This window comes from Onychostoma macrolepis, chromosome 24 (assembly GCF_012432095.1).
Source record: "Onychostoma macrolepis isolate SWU-2019 chromosome 24, ASM1243209v1, whole genome shotgun sequence".
NCBI classification, from domain to species: domain Eukaryota; kingdom Metazoa; phylum Chordata; class Actinopteri; order Cypriniformes; family Cyprinidae; genus Onychostoma; species Onychostoma macrolepis.
This window is the reverse complement of record NC_081178.1, coordinates 19,860,669-19,883,080: the sequence shown is the minus strand read 5'-3', so window position 1 is coordinate 19,883,080 and position 22,412 is coordinate 19,860,669. Positions and strand designations below refer to the sequence as shown.

At 37.1% G+C, this 22,412-nt stretch overlaps 1 protein-coding gene across 1 annotated transcript; it reads right to left on the bottom strand.

The window, feature by feature from the left end:
• Window positions 1-15,204: 15,204 nt before the first annotated feature.
• slc35b3 (solute carrier family 35 member B3) lies at window positions 15,205-22,008 on the bottom strand. The gene is made up of 10 exons (XM_058764622.1): window positions 21,482-22,008; window positions 20,432-20,656; window positions 20,194-20,315; window positions 19,871-20,025; window positions 18,207-18,314; window positions 17,949-18,046; window positions 17,767-17,859; window positions 16,292-16,403; window positions 16,100-16,169; window positions 15,205-15,897 (listed from the first exon to the last, which is right to left on the bottom strand). The coding sequence occupies exons 2-10, from the start codon at window positions 20,642-20,644 to the stop codon at window positions 15,747-15,749; spliced, it is 1,122 nt and encodes a 373-aa protein (XP_058620605.1). The 5' UTR covers window positions 20,645-20,656; window positions 21,482-22,008; the 3' UTR covers window positions 15,205-15,746.
• Between the last annotated feature and the right edge of the window lie 404 nt (window positions 22,009-22,412).

Here is a 22,412-nt window from a genome sequence, read left to right as displayed (position 1 = left end):
AGCCCTAATTGGTGAATATTTGCTTGTCTGTTTCTGAACATATAATTCATTCCCTGTCATTCGTTTTTTTACACACGAGTGAACAGCTCCAAACCGCTCATCCATCCATCCATGTGCAGTTCTGTGTCTTTATCTTCCTCTTGTTCTTCCTCCTGTTTATTCATTTGGTTTGTGGGCAGAGACCAGCCCAGATCATTAAAACCTCCCCGAATATCCTTCACTCTCTCTCTTCTTTCATTTTTTATATGGAGGGGCGCCCACAGCTTATAATAAAAGGCAGAGGATTTTAAATTAGAAATTAATTTGGATAATTTGTCTCCTACGAGCGGCCTCCTCTGACGCGCCTGCTAGGAATATGTTAATATATCATATTAAGTAATTGCTGGACCCAGATGCACATGATTATGGCACTGAGGATAGCGATCATCTAATTAGTGAGCACTGCCTCACCACAACACACACTCACTGCTTAGGGCACACGCGACTCTGAGATGACAACCTTACACTCACACACACACACACACACACATAGATTAGGACCAGTGGTTCTCAACTGGATTTGCTGAAGAATTCACATAGGACTTCAAGTGGCGATTCAAAACTACCAAAAATGCCTTTAAAATCAAATGTTGAAATCTATTATTAATTAGGCTAACATTTAATAAGTTAATAATTCTCTGAAAAAAAAAAAACACATACTGCTTGACACAAACTGTCCAAGTAAATCTGTAATTAATGTCATCTGAGTTATATGGTTATTCATGGTTTTTGAGGATGAGGGCATTTTAAAATAATACTGACATTTGCTTAACTTGACGTGCTTTTAACAAATAAAAGATTGATTTGTTAAAATATTCACAAGGATTGAAAAACAAACAAACAAAAAAACACAGGGAAGCATTTTCTTCTTCCTGATGTAAGCTGTTAAGCCTATTTATTTTACTATGCATAATGATATAATTAGTAGTATTTTATTGTTTCCATTGTTTTTCTGCTGCTCTCCACCAAATCTGATACTCATTTTTGAGTTGTGACCGACCAGATGAATTCTAGAACAAGAATCTAGAATGAAAGATTATCAAGACATCTTCTCTGTTATTAGCACTGTGTGTGTGTGTGTGTGAACACGCACGCATGTCACACTGGCGCATGTTGCAGTCAAGGTCATCCAAAATTGTCCCCCTCCCATCTCCCCTCTCTGCTATCTCTCTCCGTCAAAGAGTGATGGAGGCAAAGCCATAATGAAAGGTAAAGAAGCACTCACACCACACACCATCAATTACACACACACACACACACACACACACACACACACACACACACACACACACGCACGCATGCACACACACACACACATCACACAATCCATAAACTGCATGTGTTGGATTTGTCAAACAGATCTAAGATATACAGTCCTATGTTCTTTTTTATGTGACACCATATGTGAAAATGTTGCAATCACAGCCAATCAGGACAGCTGTTTAATATACAATAACGTTGAGCAGGATTTTGGACCTATTGCATCTCCCTGCAATCTGCTAATAATTACTCAGAACACCCTAGCAACTGCATAGCAGCCCCCTAGCAACCACCCAGAACACCCTGGCAACTGAAAAGCATGACCCTAGCCATCTCCTAGCAGCAACTCAGAGCACTCTAGCAACCACAAAACAACACCCTAGGAACCACCCATAACACCCTAGTACTAGCATAGCAACACATTAGTAACTACCTAGAACACCATATCATCCACATAGCAACGGACACACAACTACTGAGAACACATTAGCAACCTTGTGACAGCAACAGATAACACCCAAGCAACCCTCTTGCAACATCCTAGTAAATAACCAGGACACCATAGTAACCACATACCAACCACTTATCAAAAACCAAGCAACCACCCAGAACACCCTAGCATCACCCTAATAACTACTGAGCTACTGAACTACCACATAACCACCTTCTAACAATAACAAAGAGAGCCCTAGGAACCATCTTGCGCCATCCCAGCAAACAACCAGAAAACCAAAATAACCACATACCAACCACCAATAACACCCTAGCATCCACATAGTGACACCCTAACAACCACATAATAACAGAACATCATTGCTATCTTGCACCATTCTATAAACCACACGAACACTATAGTAACTGCATACTAACCACCTAGCAACATCCTAGCAACCACCCAGAACACCCTAGCATCCCCATAGCAACACCCTAACAGAGAACACACCAGCAACCACAAAGCAACAAAGAACACCATTGCTACCATCTTGCAACATTCTAGGAACCACCTGAACACTATAGTAACTGCATACTAACCACCTAAAAACATCCTAGCAACCACCCAAAACACCATAGTATCTTCACAGCAACATCCTAACTACTGAGAACACCCCAGCAACTACATAGCAACAAAGAACACATTTGCTACCATCTTGCAACATTCTATAAATCACCTGAACACTATAGTAACTGTATACTAACCACCTAGGAACATCCTAGCAACCTCCCCAAACACTCCCTAACAACCCCAGAGAACACCCTAGCAACCTTCTAACAGAAACACAGAGCACCCTTAGTACTGTCTTGCAACATCCTAGTAACCACCCAGAACACCCTAGTATCCACTTAGCAACACCCTAACTACTGAGAACACCCTAGCAACCACATAGCAAAACAGAACACCCTAGCATCAGCTTAGCAACACCCTAACTACCGAGAACACCCTAGCAACCACATAGCAACAAAGATCACCATTGCTACCATCTTGTAACATTCTAGAATCCACCTGGACACTATAGTAACTGCATACTAACCACCTAGCAACAACCCAGCAACCATCCAGAACACCCTATCATCCACATGGCAACCCTAACTACTAAGAACACCCCAGCAACCACATATCAACAAAGAACACCCTTGGTACCATCTTGCAACTTTCTAACCACCCGAACACTATGGTAACTGCATACTGACCACCTAGCGATATCCTAGCAACCACCCAGAACACCCTAGTATCCGCACAGCAACACCCTAACTACCGAGAACAGCCTAGCAACCACATAGTAACACAGATCACCGTAGTAACTGCCTAGAAAGCCTTGGAAAATGCTCAGAACAGTTATTGAGTTTCTTGAACTACTTCAAACTAAAACAACTGCTTCAAACTGATTGACAAAATGAATGTGTTTGGCCAGGCTTGATCAAGTCAACATATATTTTTTTTCTTCGAGTTTTATTTAAAAGGTTTATTATTAAATAAGTACATCTTCTTAGGTACAGCCATGTTTGCATGATTTATACACAAGTGGCTTTAGGGTCACAAATCCAAAACTCCTCCTGAAAATGCTAATAAACGTACCATTTATTTTGTCTTGATTAGAAGGAAAACAATAAAAGACAACTGTAATGCAACCAATTCCTATTTACCCACAGTTCACTTCTGTTGGACAACACATAAACTGACGTGAACACAAATGGGAGCTAACTGTGAAAAATGCAACACATTCTCCTATCACACACACACACTGCTCATAAACGGAGCGAAAATGTCTCTAACCTACGTTGGGCGCTGCATTAGATGTGCCCTGTGGGTAGCATTACAATGAGAGCTCGTGGAATAATGTTCACTGGACATGAAAGAAAGCCACACATCATGGCATGCCATTTTGACCAAACATTCCTTAATCGCTCTTAAATTTCCCAGCAGCCCCTTCTTTGACTGACATATGGCCCAGCTCTATCGGCTGTCATGCTCAGTGGCCTGTGCTTTAAGTATGATTTTACCATTACAAATAGACTCACTCTGTTTTCTATGCATGGGAGAGCAATTCTACTGTCTGAAATATATACCAAATACTCATGACCTAACTGATGCATTTAAGTCTCATTTAGTGGTGAAATGAGTTTTCAAAGTATCTCAGGAGACTGCAGTATTAAATAGTCTTAATAGTTCTGAGGCAACGCATGCCAGTTATGAATGTTACTATTTAACAAAAATAATCGGTGATGTCAACAAGAGTCAATCAACATCTACCATTGACTTCACTTGGTTGAAGCTTTCTATAATCAGTAGATGCCAGTAGATTTGCTATGGCAAATTTTCCAGAAACCTTTTTGTTATATTAGTTAAGAGTCTCTTCACATCCTGATATCAATCAATTAAAGTGGTCTAAATATGAAAATCTATGAATGTATCTTCAGTGGAAGTAAAAAAAATAAAATGTTCTGTCTGAATGCAATGATAGGATGTACTACCTGCCTCTCAACTTATGTATTTGCATATCTCCGTCCAGCCAATAGCTAGAGTTTGGGGCGTGGCTACTGTTGCAGGCTGACACTGAGGCTGTGTCCGAAAATGCCCCATACTTTTAAACAGGGCACTATTTGAGTGGACAGCCATTTGTAGTGGTGTCTGAAACCATAGTAGATGTTATTGAGTACACATTCAATCCGATAATGCACTGCTAGCATACAACCAATGTACACTCAATGGCTAAAGAAAATCCAGAATGCACTGTGCCAAATGAATCCCAGTGTCTTGCCAGAAGATGGCGTGTCTACAGTTGAATCATCCATCCATCCATCTATCCATTTTCCAAACCGCTGGTCCAATACAGGTATATTTGTTTTTAATTGATTATTAAATACTGTAATTGAGGTTCATACAGGCTAGTTCAAAATAAATATTTTTATTACTAGTGGAGCTGCCAGTTATGGCAAAAGGAGGCAGCCTTCAACTGCACTATATTAGTGGATTAATGTAGAGAATAGTGAATGAAAGTATGGGGGTGATTTTGAACACAGCAAGAGCGTGTTTAGCCAGTGTGTGAAAATTCATGCAAAAAGACATGCAAGCAAAATTCAATGATTTGACAAAATACACAGGGACAGACAAAACAAGGGTAAACTGGGTAAAAAGGGTAAATTTGATGCAATGTGTGGGTTTCAATCGATACAACAAACCTGTGGAGTTTATTCTTGACAGCTAAACTAAACTTCAAGTTAAAAGTATTCCAATATGTTGGACCTTTTATTGAAAGTTGCATACTTTTAACCGTTAAGACATGCTCTTTTAAAAAAAAATAAAAAATAAAAATTGTAATGTTTAAGTTGGAAGATGTGCGAAAGAGGTGTTTGCAAAGGTTGTTTGAAAACTTGATTTTTATAGCTCCTCTTAGTGACACTAGCACAGAAACTGCCTACCCTACCTTTAAATCTGAATTATGTTCGGTTCTGTGCTGTCACCACTCAGTGTCCAATGTAAAATCTGATTAAAACTATCTCAGACTCATATGAAGTCATTTTGCAATGATGAAAACACAAAGTTAAGAGTCTTAAAATGTGGTAAACACACAATTAGAGCAAACTTGCCATCTTAAAACAAGAGCTTTGCTGCAAATGCATTTTACAAATGTTTAATTAGGCCATATTAATTAAAAGAATCACTCTTTATCTCACGCTCTGTCTTTTTTTCCCCCTTTTTTTCCAGTGGATCTGCAGCGTGACCTCTAGTTAATTGAAACCCTGGAGAATCCTCTTGCATAAAATCAGAATCTCTCTTCTTAAAAGGATTCTGGTAAAAATAGTCCAGGCGCAGTGGCTGGGAAGCGAAGGCCTGCAGCTATGCAGCCGAGTCTCGCGGTGGCCCTTTGCCCTCCTTCCATCGCCGTCCTGGAACAAGTGCTACCGCTAACTAGCTGGGGATGCATTAATTAATTGCAGGAAAACACAGACGTAATGTCTATAGGGCAGATTATTCCCCAAAAGAGAAAGAAAGAGAGAGGGAGGAAAAGAAAGAGAAAAGAAAAGGGAAGAAAAATCGAGTGTGTGCACCTTACAACCCCAAGGAGCCTCATTGTGAGATTTCCCCTTGACAATAAAGCTATGATCACAGATAACACTAATGTGTATCGCATATGCAATATGTACACCTTAACTATACATGACATCCCTAGTTGAACAGAACCTAGGAAAGAAGAATTAAAAAAGATATCTGTTTCTCCATGAGAGCAAATGGAGACTTTGCTTATTGGAATAGTTAATTTTCTATTAATAACTGGAAATACTTGATATATTCAGTGAGTCATATTCACTATTGGTATTTATTTATTTGTTTGATTCTTTGTCATTTTGGAGGGTGCCATCAGAATGACAGTTCAAACAACTGATAAAAGCGTCACAATAATCCACAAGTAATCCAATTAATGTCTTGTGAAATGAAAAGCTGCATGTTTGTAAGAAACAAATCCATCAAGACGTTTTAACTTTAAGCTGTGGCTTCTGGCCGAAATACCACTCTGTAATTCCTAATAATGCTTCCTAAAAAGTCCTACACCTTTAAGAGAAGAAAAAAAGAATGGTTATGGTTAAGACAGTTATGACAGAGTCTTTTTGACTTATGTCTTCTTTTTCACAGAGCTCAGTGTGAATATGAAGACCAAATTATTTACCCACATTCTATGGTATCCACATTCATTTTTATATTCATGTACTTGATGCACTGTACATAAACAGTTCAATCACTGGTGCCTGTTTTAGAATAAACATCTGATACTGCTCTGAACGGTTCATACTAAAATGTGAAAATTCTCATGAGCTATGAAAGAGCAAAGTCTGATCAATAACATTTTCCTCTGAGAAGGTTTAGTATCTGCTGTAGTGTATTTTTGTTGTCAGTTATTTATAAGCACTGTGTTTATATCAGTTCACCTCATGAGCATTGTGTTTTTTATTGGTTTTTTTATGGAAAAGCGGGGTGGATCTTGACTTCATTGGCTATGACCAAACATTTACTGTTCCAAACAATTAGATTCCTTCTAATCCGGCCCCCATTATCTGGGAATTCATACCAGTGTTCAGGATTCTCTGATGCCAAGTCTTCCTGTTCATGGAGTAGCTAAAACTGAATTCTGGTCTTTGTCAATGAACAAAATTATAAGTCTAATGACGTAATGGTGATGACGTGGGGTGAAATAAAGGCAGTCCGAAGGCATGAGCACCTCCTCTCTCAAATAAAGGTATTGAGGAGGAAGCAGGGGGTCAAAATCTTTGTAACCAATTACTGTATACACATATTTCACATTCAGTCGGAGGCGCTGCGTGCAAACCAGCCTGAGGGCAGCCATTATTGATGCTATGCCCCAAGGACAGGCCATATGGGCCCCTATCTCAGAGCCTTTTATTAATTCACCATAATATACCTCTCCCATGCTAGCATTTACATTGTGGAGAAATGGCTCTATAATTAAAAAAAAGACTGTGCGTGCACATTGCTTGTTTGCAGTCGGAATGATACATAAAGCAGCCGTGTTGTCCCTCGAATCCCTGCTCCCAGAGTCCCCTCTCCATCTCTACGCAAATTAATAGCCAACCGCCACTGATGCGTTAAATTGCTTTCCGTTCGCCGCTGAAGACAACCAGATTATTTGTTATTTCTTATTAAAGCGATTCCTTGGCCTTATATTACACCAAGGTGGTTTCCTTTGTTATATTACAGAACTTATAAAGAAAGATTTTTATAACATGCATGTCTGTGATGGCGGATAATAAATCAGCAATACATATGGCATTTGTTGTTTATTTGACTGACCTAGAACAATTCTAGATACATGTTTTGTATTTAAACATTTTTGACCGAAATTATGACTGTATTTTTTTTTTTTATTTACAACACTGTAAAAGAAAATAGTTTAAGTCACGTTGTGCTATGTTGGATGTCAGACACCAAACACCACTGATTCTTGCATGAACAAATACAATATGCATTTAGAATATGCATATGAATTATTTGAGAATTTAAAGCTAAGGTGGATAAATAACTGAAAAGAACCAATTCATTGCCATTAAAGTGATATTACTTAACCTACACATAGAAACCTAAGAACAATTTTCACTTTAGGAGAAAATTTCAGTGTTTTTTTTTCTGGCACTTAGAGGCTTTTGCATCTGAAATCTTTATATATATTCACAGATATATACAGAAATCAAAAATATAATTAAATAAATAAATAATAAAAAATAAGACACCACTTGAAAAGTTTCTCTGGATTTGTGATGAATGTGTTTGAGTAAAACATAATTTTTTGTCTTATTCTGTAAACTACTGATGACATTTCTTCCAAATTTTAAATACAAATGTTGTAATTTAGAGCATTTTTCCATTAAATGACAATTAGTCAAAAAAAAAAAAACAAACAAAAAAAACATGTTTAGCTTTATTCATTTTCAGACAAAACAATACCAAAGAAATGTTGTCAGACCTCTATAGAATAAAACATTTTACTCAAACCCACCTAGCAAATCCAGTACAACCAGAGACACTGCAAATTTTCAAGTAGCCTCTTTCCATAGCATTTTTTCCAGAGCTGTAGGTTTAGAGTGACATGAGGGTGAGAAAATAAGTAAATGACAGAAATTACATTTGCTGGACAGTAAATTAGATTTTTGTTTTTGGGTGAACTAACTCAATTCAGTATTAAAAAAGATTTAAAACTGTTCTGTGAAGGCTGTGTGGTTTGTTTCAGTATACTGTAGTGTCTTTCGGCCTCACTGGGCCTCTGCTTTGTTTACATGCGCTGTCAGGGCAAATCTGTGCTAACAGTAAACTCTGTGCACACCAGCGCTGCTGTTGCCATTTGTTTAACATCATTTCTTCTGCTTCTCTAACAACATGCATCTTCACGTTCCTCCGTGCCTGCTTTGTTGTATCTGTCTGTAACGCGCTGGAGCACCTTCCCCTGCGTGCTGTCTGATGAGCTCGGCCTCAAAGCTGCCACAGCAAGCGCTGACCCTGCTGCGGCACATATGCGTGTCAGGCTGTGTCAGGCTAGAGGTGAGCACTGATGTTATGGGCTCTGATAGCAACATGTTCCGTGTTGATGGCGGCCATTTCCGTGCTCAGGTATCAGGCTTGCTTAAACGCACATGTGCGGTGATCTGCCCAGGAGAGGACTTTACTCCACACCGTCAGGAACAGCACAATGCGAGATGGCAGATGAGCTTGTGAGGGTCAACAAAGCTTGAGATTCGATTTTCCCACTTTTCTCTGATTTTGTTGTGCTCTTTTTGCACGTGCATCATATCTCTGTGGATTCAGAGTTATCTAAAACTTTCTCAGAGGAATAATTCTACTGAAAATCTAAATTCTGTTGAAAACTCATGCTTGTGTTGTTTCAAAACCATATGCTGTTGTTATTTTCAGTGAAACAGAAAAGTAGCAATGTTTAAGGAATATTTATGCAGATTTTTACCATACCATAAAAGGATGAAATGAGGAACAGAAAGGAAAGTTCAATTATTTTATCATCACCTATGAGATTTAAGGACCTACAGCATATGTCAGTTGTATTTACTGTACTTTCTATATGTCGTTGTGCTACTACATTTCATACGAATACCATAGTATGTTTAATAAAAACTGCATTTCCATCCAGCATGGTAATGAAAACCCATGCATGGTTTTACCTGTAGTTACCATTATCAAATGCGGTCAAACCACATTCAAAATTATGAATATTATGCAAAATTGCCTTAAGGACCAGAATTAAGTACCTCCATGTTTATGTAATTATATTAAAACTTCAGTGTTATACATACAATTGCACTGAATTTGTTTCTATAAATTACTATAAATTTAGGATCAGTCTTGAGACAAATTTGACAATTTAGATACTCTTTTTAAAACAACTAAATATGAAACCTGTACAGTACCAAATTTCTTCAAGGCCTCTGATCTCTGCTAAACATTAACATATATTGTCCTCTTTCTGATAGTGTAAAGCTTTTCCACAAGTCCGTGATTCCAGTGTGCTAAGAGAATATTAGATGCATCACGATTCATTTAGAGAGAATGTAATTGAAGTGTTATGAAGGATTTTCTAGCCAGGTTGAGCGTCAGCCGCCCCGTGTACGGCAGAGCGCTGTTTGAAATTCTGGATTTGTCGGTCGGTCTGTCATAATTTATTGGAACTCATCTGTAACAAGGGCCTGGCTCAGATTTACACACTGATTTGAAAAATAAATAAGAGCGATACAGACCTGCGCTGCTTTAATGACAGACTGTACTGACATGAAGGAGTGGAGATATGAAACAGAGAGAGGAAATTAGATATTATGCCCTCAAGACAACTGCAGCCACTGGTCCATTCATTATTAGTGCGATATTTATTATTAAGAATTCCTCTCAGTGAGAGAGAGCAGAATATTCTCCCGGCTCTGGCACTTTGAGTCCTGTCAGGAGTGAAGTGTGTGCAGATCATTCCTGTAACGCTGCTGCTGACACGGCAAATCTGCAAGATACATCATGTGAATATTGTCTTGCTCACACACACACACACACACACACTAAAGCGCTCATGTGGAAGCAGGCAGTTTACACAGGCCAGACATTCATGAGATGAATATTTACAGTTGTTGTGATGGGAGCCAGTTTTTCTAGAAAAGTTTCTAATATACATTGAATTTAAAGTAATTATTTTCTATGTATCTAAAACCAATCGGAGAACCGTTACGACAGATATGACATAGATTTGGCTTTGAATTTTTATTCTAATTTTTTTTAATAGATGTATATTTTTGCAAGCATAAAAATAACACAAATGCTTCTCGTTTCATAGAGAATATTTTTTATTTCAACTCATATAGTTTGTATACAGTCTAAAGCAGAATATGAGTATATACTCTGTACTTATATAATATAAAGAGCCAACTTGACACATTTGGATATATAATACACTACTATTCAAAAGTTTAGGGTCAGTAAGATTCAATTTGTAATGTTTTTTAAAGAAGTATCTGTGAATTATATATACCGTATATGTGTGTGTGTGTGCGATGCCAAACGATTAATCGCAATTAATCACATCCAAAATAAGTTTTTGTTTACATAGTATATGTGTGTGTACTGTGTATATTTTTATGTATATATAAATACACACATATACAGTATATATTTTGAAAATATTTACATGTATATATTTATATTATATATAAATATATTTAATATATAAACTTCACATATTTTTCTTAAATATATACATGCATGGGTGTGTATTTATATACATACATACATAAAAATACACAGTACACACATATATACTATGTAAACAATAACTTTTGACAGCACCATATATATATATATATATATATGGGTATATATATATAGACAAATTTGTCTTAAAATATAGTTACATTTTTCTATTACTAATTAAAGTAGTTAATTACTGATTTGAATTAATTCCTCCATCCTGTTTCCAAAAATCTGACTCATCTCTATCTCTCAGGTTTGATGTACTTTAACTGTGTTGACATCACACTGGTACCCCACTTACCTTCAGTTCTGAAGCAGTCCTGTGACCTACTTTAGTCCATTTCCACCCAACCACCCCCTTTATTTCCCCCTTATCCTTTTTTACAAGCTCATAGCCTCTCTCTCTCACCCGGCTGGCCCAGTCCGGCCCCGGCCCAAGGACGATACAGCTATGGCCCTTTGGTAATGGATGGGCTGCCAGCGGGACCTGCTGGGCTATTGGAGTGGCTGGGGCAGTTATATGGAGTTATACGGCAGCCTATTTACTGAGGTGATGAGCTGCAGACGTCCCCCATTATTTATGAAGGGAGGCCAGCAGAGGGGGGGGCAGAGGTCACTGAACCCAGGTAGACCCGATACATTAATAAGAGCTGGGCAGACGTCTCAGTTTATGCGAGAGCAAAAGAGCAACAGAAGATAGAAAGATAGCGAGAATACACTTGTATACAGGCTATATATAAACACACCCAATGCAAACTGGTTGACATTAATATGCTAATTTCAGTGCATTTGTTTGGTATTTGCAGATCTTGTTCTGACAGGGACAGCAGGGGAGAAAAACAATGCTAAATGCAAATAATGAAATGCAACTAATCCTATAATTGTGCTTTGAAGGGAGAACAAAATATTAAAATAAGTGAATTGTTGGCAAATCTAACTTTGTTTATGCATATACAAAATTATCATAGGGCCAAAGTGGTTCATGGCCATTTGAATAAATTTAAATGTTTAATTTAGATTTTGTTTATGTTTTACAAACTATTTTGGCACCATGTTGGGCGCAACGCAAAAAAAAAAAAAACCTGAAGCAAAACCCGCTGTAAAAAATTGGAGGGGTGCACTTAATGTTTTGCACTGTGTGTGTGTTCTGAGTGTGTACAGGGTCAAAGACTTTGTTTGATGAATGAAACTCTCACACTTCAAATGGGTTTAAGGCTTCATTGTTCAATGTGCTAGTGTTTCTCTTCATAAGATAAATTGTTCCTTTAGCTGCGGTCAGTTGGGGCTTCTTAACGTACTATGATCTAAATGGACTTTTAGACACAATCTATCTTTGGCACAGACTGCATTTAAAATGGGTTTGATTTAAAATGAAGAGAAGTAACAACTCCCTTCCAGTTTATAACTGATTTTTAAATGTTGCGCTTTTAATGTAAAAGTTTTCTGTATTTAGTGAATTTTTCACACAGGACCACATAAAGGCAATACAAGCATGAATCTAGTTTATACTGATCAGGTTGAAGAATACCGGGTGCAATTTTGTTTGTTTTACCTTAAACAACCCTAGATGTGCTGATTTGAAGAATCAGTTGATTTGAAATAAGTCAGCTTATTGAAATTGTGAATTACTAATTCTACTGTATAACTTAGCATTTTAACATCATTGTGGTTGTCATAATTAGACTGCTGATTGAAACACATAATTCAGAGACAGAAAACACGCTGTTGCGCCTGTCAGCTGCAGTGCTATAGAATGACCCGGAGAAGCTCCACTGCCAGCTGGACATCAGCGGATGAAAACGAGGAAAGATGTTCTCACAGATGTTCATCTCCAGTGCCAGATGACCCTCATCAGAAAAAGTGGGCAAACATGACTAAATTTCAAGTCAGTTCACACAGCAGCCATCTTGGCAACACCTCTAGGCATCTACTTTTTAGTCACGCAGTACAGATCCTACTCGAACATAGAAACATGAATATCTCCAAAACCTTCAAATTTGCAGTCAAGTATCGAAAACCTGTGCTTTTGTGTTTAATTATTTCCTTTTCTATTTGCTAATTAGTATATTTAAATATGTATATAATATTCAATAACTGCATCTAAAAAAAATAATTAATAAATAAAAACTAAATGGACTAACAAAATTGTGTCGTAAAGAACATTTGTGTGAGCTAGAAGAAAGTTGGCATGCACAAGCAGTGACAAAGAACAAACTGTCTCAGACTGCTCTAGCTACATTCCAAAAACTGTACACGAGTTTGCTGATGTAAATTCATGCTCAATTACACAACTAGTTACTTAAAGCTGGTGCAAATGGCCTTTGATCACTAGAAGCTTTAACTGAACAGAAATGAGCAGCTTAGACACTCTGCGAAACATGATTTTACATTCCACAGAAAAGTTTAAAACATGGATTTAGAATATGGACATAAAAGTGTGTAAAACAAAAAGTGTGTGAATTAACCCATAAGAGTTTGTTTAGAGTTGTAGTCAATTATAATAAATGTAGTCACAAAATAATGACTGCTTCAAAAAGGTTTCCTGATAAACATGTTTTCATTTTTTAGGATACTTTTCTTTTTTTTTTTTTTTAAATTGAAATATTTAAAAAATATATATTGTTACATCCAATGATGTTTTAATTATTTAAAAAAGCTCATATATATAAAAAAAAAATTACATATATATATATATATATATTTTTTTTTTATTTATTTATTATTTTTCTAGGCTTGATTGTGTTTATGGGGTGTAGTCTAACGCTTCAGAAAAAAAAAAAAAAACGCATTATTTTTCACATAATTTACCTTTATTCCACACCGCCCCGTGCCTTCTCCCATGAACACGCTGATCATTTCCTGCTTTTATGAAGCCCCTCCCTCAGAAATACACATTGTGCTCAGATTGGTTAGCTGATCCACTGTGTTGTGATTGGCTAAACTGCCTCTAGTGCACATCTAAACGAAACGCTCCTCACCTCAGCGGCATGTGCTCCGGTTGTATTGTAAACAATGGCGTCGTCTATATTGCTTATCAATTTGAGCCCGATTGAGACACAGAGGATATTAGTGAAGAGGATCACGCAGAACCTGTGCAAGCACGGCTCTCAATTATATGTTTTTGTTTGTTGTTGTCTCTTACTTTTAGTTAAGCTGTTATTTGTAAATGCTACATGCTTCTGTTAGCTTTTAATATATAGTTTTATCTTGATTAAAGCTTTAATACAGCAACCGTACGCGCATCCATGTATAATGCTTCTCATAGCTATGTGAAAATAAGTGTATAAATGGAACATTTAATTTTTGGAGCTGAGCTGATGATCTGAATGAGAGAGAGAGAGAGAGAGAGATGCAGAGCGTGTGCAGAGCAGGGCGATGCAAGGAACAGGATTGAGAACCGCTGCTTTAGAACATTGATTTTGAAACTTGTTGAATCCATTAGAATCGTTATAAGACATAATTGTGATTCATATATGAATAGATTTTTAAGTGCACCCCTAGTTTTCTCTTCCTCTTCTCTAAAGCAGCGAAGCATGGCCTCGTCCCCTTCATTACGTGTTCCCGGGGGCGGGGTTTATCTGGGTTCGTGACATAACGTCAGAACTTTAAATTTTGCCAGAATTTTAAAAGATATCTCCGTTTACATTGAACTTTCAGTGCTGCAACTTTGCAGATATTGTTTATGCTCAAACAGCAACATTACACACTAACTAACGTTAAAAAAGTGAAATCGCAATCAACCACCCCTTTAAAAATGTAACGACTTTCTGCTCAGGAAATCCGAACGAGTCAGACAGCAGCTAGTCCTTTTGTGTATCTGTGCTAATGCTGTGTTTTATAACTGGCAGTGTCTCTAAGGCAGAGGGTGGCAACAACTGCACAATAATCATTTCCCTGAGGCTTTGAAAGTGTCGCACACTTGGCACACACAAACCACATATGTGCGCACACAAACACACACACGCATGTGTGACGTTCTGCTCAACTAAATTAGGTCTAAAGCCAAGCCCTGTGCACAGTGTTTGTTTTCTTTCTGGTGCTATCTTATTCCAGGATTACTAATCAAACAGGCCCTGGGCGATCGCAGGGCCAAACATCTGAGGAAGTGCTTGGCAGCCTTTCAACTCTCCATGCTGGAGCCAATGGATAAGAGACGCCATTATTCATGAAAACACTCCAGACTGTCTGAATCAACTTCCCAGTTTGTTTTTAATGTAAAAACAGCCACCCCTTCACCAAACAAACGGTTAGCGAATATGGCAGCTGATAAGTTGATCCTTTTCCGAATGTCAGCCCTTTAAACAGACAGAATAATGGAGTTCTTTTCACCTGTGCAACTGCAGTTAACTCAAAAAACAGAGTCCTGACTTGTACGTCAACTGTTGCCGTTGTTTTACTGTTGTTTCATTTAAAATGTCACTGGCTCCCATCAGGGCGACATTCATTTGGACATGATTTGTTAAAAAAAGGAGCTTTCTACTGAAACCGATCTCCACCTTCAGTCTCCACCTTTGTCCAGTGCAAATCTTTGCTTTTTTGGCTTTAGTTTATGGTCCCTTTGATTCAAACAGATCTCCACGCTCCAGGTGCGCCGATTCGACTCTGTGAGGTCATCTGCCCCATCTCGGACTCCAAACCACACCTGAGCATCAGCTGATGTAGGACGTAGGAGAAGCCCATCAATTCAATTTTCAAGTTCATCCTCCTACACGTCCTGAGACAGCAGGCGCACCTTCCTCCCACTGAGTACTCGTTTTCTGAGCTCTGCTAAGGAGGGAAGTTTAATTTTGTCTCTGTTTTTACTGTAAACATTAAGGAAGATGCCAAACACCACCAGAAGACCACCCCAGATGTACCTGCGAAAGAACCAGTGTACGTCATTCTCAACAAAACAGAAATATGTCATTAGTATTTCCAACACTTAACATGATATTAAAACTGACCCAATCAAATCCTGATGGATAAAATCAAATCTCATCCTACATTATCTGCTCAGCATTGTTTCATTCGGAAATACACCACAATATGTTATGAAAGCAGAGAGTCTGGTTCACTTACTGGAAAGTGAAAGGTTTTGAAAAGAACAGAAATGACAACACAATAGTCATGGCTTTCCTTCCCGTAGTCACTGGGGAGAGAAAAAGAGCGCGAGAGAAAAAAGGAAAGTTAAGCCATTAATTCACTTTCTTTAATTCACTAAATTTCAATGACTATCCCAAAAATTATTTCAAAAGAGAGGGCTTATCTTACCTGTGACAGCAACCAGTGCTCCAAACAGCTTTATCAGAGCCAGGACGAATGAAATGCCAAAATATCCCGTCAGTGAAAAGAAGAATGCATAACCGTATGTCGTCACTGGATGCTGAGTGAGTAAAACATACATTAAACATACAGTGATTTGAAGGCTCATGTCATGTCAAACTTCTAGTTCCTGATCCTTTGAAATGAATGAGTCTCATGGAAACATTATGTTTAGATTTGTATGACAGTTTTGTGGTTCTAGTTCTCATTTGGGTCAGTTAATATGAACCAGTAAATATTAAAATTATGTTGCTGCTAGGGATGCACCAATTAGAAAACCAATCACAACCACGAGTTCTACAACTTATGACCATTCACATTTATATATATCATATAACACTTATATATATCATATAACACTATAACACAAAAAACAAACAAACAAAAAAAAAAACTGGCACTTGAGCCAAATTCCGCATAGGCCATATTTCTACTGTTTTTGAGAGATTCAAAATAATAATAAAAAAATAATAATTTTTGTTTATTTATAAGTTATTAATAAATAAACATGAGAAGTATATTGCTATTGTAATAACACAGTATAGTAAAAATCAAACATTTAATAATAATAAATAAATATGAGCATTATATTGTAATAACACCACAGTACAGTAAAAATCAAGCATTTAATAAAACCGATAAATCATTTTATTGTGATAATGATTTATGATTTATAATGATAAATCATTTTATTCATTGTGATTATTCATTAAAAAATTTAAAGTAGAAACTACTATTGTATTAATACTACTGCACTGTTAAAAAAAAAAAAAAAAAAGTATTCAATAAAATCTAACATAAATAAATAAATAAATAAATAAACATTTTATAGTAATTAAGTAATGATTTGATATATTGTATTTGTCCTATTGTTTGTAATTTGCTTTCTTGAAAAATTCTCCCCAAATTCAAGACCGGTCGTGATTGAAGTGAAATTTGAAAATGAATGAAAAGTGTAGATTGGATTACATTTAGTTAAATAAACATGCCATGTCAGCTTCTGTTCCAATGTAAAGATGACTTTTGTTGATGTTAATAACATTTTATTGGTAATAAAATAAAATTGGTAGTTTTAAAAGACAACACAGACAAATTTAATAAATCATAAACATTGCCATTAAGAAGGTCAACAATATCCCTGGAAATCAATTCCAGGGGCAAATATTGTTAATGTCTGACCCTAAATGATAGTATGAATTATACATATATAGCTAACCAGTCACAACAGATTTTATTTACATACAATAGTCTTAAGGGTACAGCATCAAAAACATCCTGGTAAATTCTAAGAGTCAGAGAAAGGGTGAAAAAACAACTATGTTTTTGGTGCAAAAATCTAAATTATTATTACAATATGTGGACATATTTTTGAATTCAAAATGAATGTGTATTTTACTGTAAAATATGTGTGTGTTAAAACCCACCTGAGAGCAGAAGGAAACAGCAGGTCCAAGCCCCCCAACGGACAGCAGTCCCAGCAAAATATACACAAAACCAATAGAATAGGAATATAAAACCTGCAACACATGGACAACAATGAATAATATTCCTGCACACAAGAGAGAGAAACCATATTATGATGGTCTTAATTCTAAATAATTTGTACCATCTCTGAATTGGTTCCGTTATGAAGTTTCATGGCTTTTTCCTGCACATTTCCAATAGCTGCATCCGCACAGAGGGCCAGAGATATAAGCATTACCCCTAGAAACAATAAATACAAGAATAAAATTCAAATTACATTCAATATTAAAACATTCTTCTCATGCAGACAGTAGATTATTCTTAGGAAGACAGCGGACTAGATTTTGGAGCAAAGCCTGTTTCTCATAGTCAATAGACTGAAGAAGAAGCAGTCCTATACCTGTTACGTTGAAGTTTGGGGCAATCTTGCTGTCTGCCAGTGTAAACCAGATCAGACCGAGACTCATGCACAGAGCAGCAGATACGTCCGCAACATTGTAGCGTTTCCCTAAAAACACACAACATCAACAAACTCTATCAAACCAAGAAACTCTGACATGGATCAACTCAAACACGTCACAAAAGCCGCATAAACATTCATCTGATCTTCTGCTAAGCTGAGGGCCTTATCGTCTGGGTCCTTTGAGTTATGGCTGCAGGTTTGACACTGGCTGCAGGTTGGCTTTACCAAGATCTTTGAACAAGTTCAACGGGGAAGAGAGAGATGGAGTTTTTGTCTTTTTCTGCTGGACTCTTCAACTCATCACAAGCAAGCATGTGAGGAGAATGAGTTTGAGGTTGGACGTGAAAATGCAAAGACCAAGAAAAAAGAAGCAGCAAGAAAGGCCGAAGAGTGTTCTCAAACAGGTAGTAGCCGTGGGGTTGGAGGTGATGCAGCAGGTTGCTGTGTATCACTTTGATTCCGTCCAGCTTTGATGGGTTGGCATCTTGAGCGCATCCTCAACCAACGTCCCGCTGATCTTACGCACCAGCCTCAGGGGACGTAAGGTCCATGATGCCAGAGAAAAAAAAAAAAAAAAATCAAAACATCCCCATAAAAAGAGAGGGAAGAGCTGTTGAGCTGGTTTCATTCTTTCTTGTTCAGGATATCAAAACTCCAATCCAGTTATTGCATAAGAAAAGTGAAAAACTCCACAACAACAGTGGCCAATGAAAAGAAATGGCACAAGAACAAGGAACTTGTTCACATAAAATTAAAAACCTGCGAAAATACAGTGAACTGACAATTTATTTTTCTATATTTTACTCACAAATTAGTCAACCTTATTGTTTTGAGTCAACAGAATGTGCAAAGTGGACCATCAAAATAAAGTGTTACCCTAAATTTCAAGCTTAGACTCAAATATAAGTCAGTACTCACTCATAATTACTTCTCTGCTGCAGCTTTAAAATCTCCTGCTCAATATTTCTGAATAACCATATGATGCTAACTTTGCTTGTAAAAATAGTGCAAAAGTCATGTGGACTCCTTTAATCATACTTTTATGTTGTCCTTTTCGGAGCTTGATCACTCTGCTCTCAATGAACTGTCACACAAATTCTCAGTTTGTGTTCCATGGAAGAAACCTGTATCTACAACATCCGGTGTAGACAGCTTCACTGATTATAATAAGTTCTGTTTGCTTTTTTATGCAGTACAGTAATACCTATACTAAAAACAGTTATATTGTGAAAAATTACTACAGTTTCTATATTTTTAATTTTAGTATATTTTAAAATACTATATTTAAGTATATTTCAATTTTTCTTGTGATGGCAAAGCTGAATTTTCAGCAACCATTACTCCACACTTTAGTGTCACAAGAACCTTTAGAAGTAATTCCAATATGCTGATTTGGTGCTCATTTCTTCTCATTATTAATGTTTAAAACAGTGAAACAGTGAGTGACGGATATTTTTTCATGATTCTATAACAAATAGAAAGCTTAAATGAACAGCACTTAATTGATTACATTTTTTTTTAACAATATAAATATCGTTATGGTCACATTTTCAATCTGCATTGAATGTAAAAACATCAAAAGAGCATATGATCTGATGTACCTTGTATAAAAACTCCTCCAATCATGACAGGAATGAGTTTGCAGCACTTAAATATGACTTGTGTAGGGTAGTTCAAGTATCCTAAAGAAGTGTTGGATAGGCCCATGGTCCCAACTGTTAAAAATGCGATGATCATGTAGGTTTTGCATGGTATCCTGAAAAAAATAAAATAATAACATTTTATCCCCAGAAATTGAATATAAAATCCATTTAATAGCGGTTTTAGTATCAGTAATACCGCAGCTGCTTGCAAAACCCAGAGCGACAGTTTTCTATTATAACTGAGGGTTATTTTTTAATTTGTCAACAGCCCCAAAAATTACCTCCTCCTTTTATCCTGAGTAAGCTGCAACTCCACTAAACCAAACAAGGAGTAAAATCCAAACTGCACTAACGTCAGATACCAGCCAAATGGCTTAAATCCCTCCACTGAGAATATCAGCTCCTGAAAACACAGAGACTCACAAGTTAGCAATGCCACGAATGAAAACGCAAGTTTAGCATCACTGCAGACACAAATATAAAGTCAACGATTAATGGAGCAATGGGACAGAATGTCACCTGCAGGTAGCCGTAGATGAGGTAAAAGAGGAAGACGCCGGCCACACAGATGAAGAACTGTGTTGGTGTGTTGAAGCTGCTCAGGTTGATGCCCAGCACTCTGAGCTCCTCCACTGATTTGATATGAGGTGACATGACCTCTGTGGATGAGGGCACAGATATGGAGATGTGCTTCCTCGAGCTGTAATTCCCAAGCCCAAATTTACCACTCATGTCTGCAGGCTCCTGCAATTCAAAACAATTCATACACAATCTCAGCTTACATATTTTAAATTCACTGTCTACTAATAAAATATTTCATAGAACGTGGGTAACCAAACAGATGATGGTAGCCACTATATATATTTTTTCCGCCATACTCATTCCAACGGCACCCATTGATCTACATCTTGGATGGCCTGAGGGTGAGTAAATTTCATTTTTGGGTGAACTATTGCTTTAAAGCGGAGTTATAAATGTATAGTGCTCATAAATGTTTGTACTCAAAGTTGAAATGAAGTAGAAGTTTGGACCAGTAAACAGTATTTAGTACATCACGACTTGGATAGTTTGCATCAAAAGTTTCTTGTTAAAGCAAGTTATTGTTACTAATATAAAATCTATTTATGTGGAATCACCTGTCATAATAATTTATGATCAATTTATCACATTGCAACAGTTTTGATGCAATAACTAAGTTAACTGTAGTAATTATGATATGTTGCTGAAACCATTGTGTCATAAAATGAGCAAGGCTTTTCAAATTGAAGTTTCCGTGCATATATACATACTTATAATGCAAAACAAAGCTTTTATTTCTGTTGACCCACACACAACACACATTTAGATGAGGGAAAAATCCCCTTATATTACCTAGTGGTAGCATGACACAATGATTGTATCATATTTAATATACACCATGGTACTGAGTGATGTGTATATAAATATATTATAGAATTTATATATTATTAAGCTCAAAAATATCCAAAATGTCATAACATGGTACTGGTACAATTCGTTAATGTCTGTGGATTCACAGTGTACTGAATTATGTGAAAAGAAGAATCTTACCCGAATGACCCAGAGAAGATCAGAGTAATTGAGCAGTTTAATGAGAATCACATTGATCAGATCAGAGTGATGAGTATCTGACAGCTGGAAGAGTGTATCACACAGATCTCACATCTCACCCAGCTCACAACCCGATAAACGACGCGTCTCGGCACTGACACGCATGGCAGGCGCAATCTGTGACTTTAACGTGCAGAATGAGCGTGAGATCAGGGTTTAAACACGAAATCGCTCCCTCATTTGGGATTTAGAAGAGATAAAGAGTGTTAGCGGCTAAGCTAACATCTGCTGCTCTGCTCTACTTCCGGGTTTAAAGTCAGTTTTAAGCGCTCGTCTCAAGGTGATACAGACATCTTTACATCGACACAATCAAACGGAACACAAAACAAACCCTTCATGCATAAAGACATATGTCAACGTGCAAATTATACGATGATTCTAAAGGTTTTTGTGTTGTTCTGTCTCCCGGCAGGAGCCAACAGCTTCCGGTGAACTCTGACCTCAAGACGTCACTGAACACACGTGTCAGTTCGAACACACTGTATATATTCGCTGGAAAAATCTTTCATACAGACTTTGATACTAACTGACGTTATGTGTCGTGTTGTTCAAATTCATAACTTTAATTTCATTGTCATAAATGTTTATGGGTACAACTCAAAGGCAGAAAATGATATTCTTTTAGATAGAATATAATTGTTCATTGGTTAACCACGTTTCTGGGTGGTGACTTTCATATTACTTTAGATATTATGGTTGATAGATGGCCTCCAGGTTCTTATTCTAATATGAATGTAAAGCTAAAAATGTTGATGCAAAGATTTGATCTGATTGACGCGTGGAGAGATAAACATCTTAATAGTATAGCTTTTACTTGGTGCAATAATTCAGGATCTAAACAATCAAGAATAGATTCATGGTTAGTCTCTCA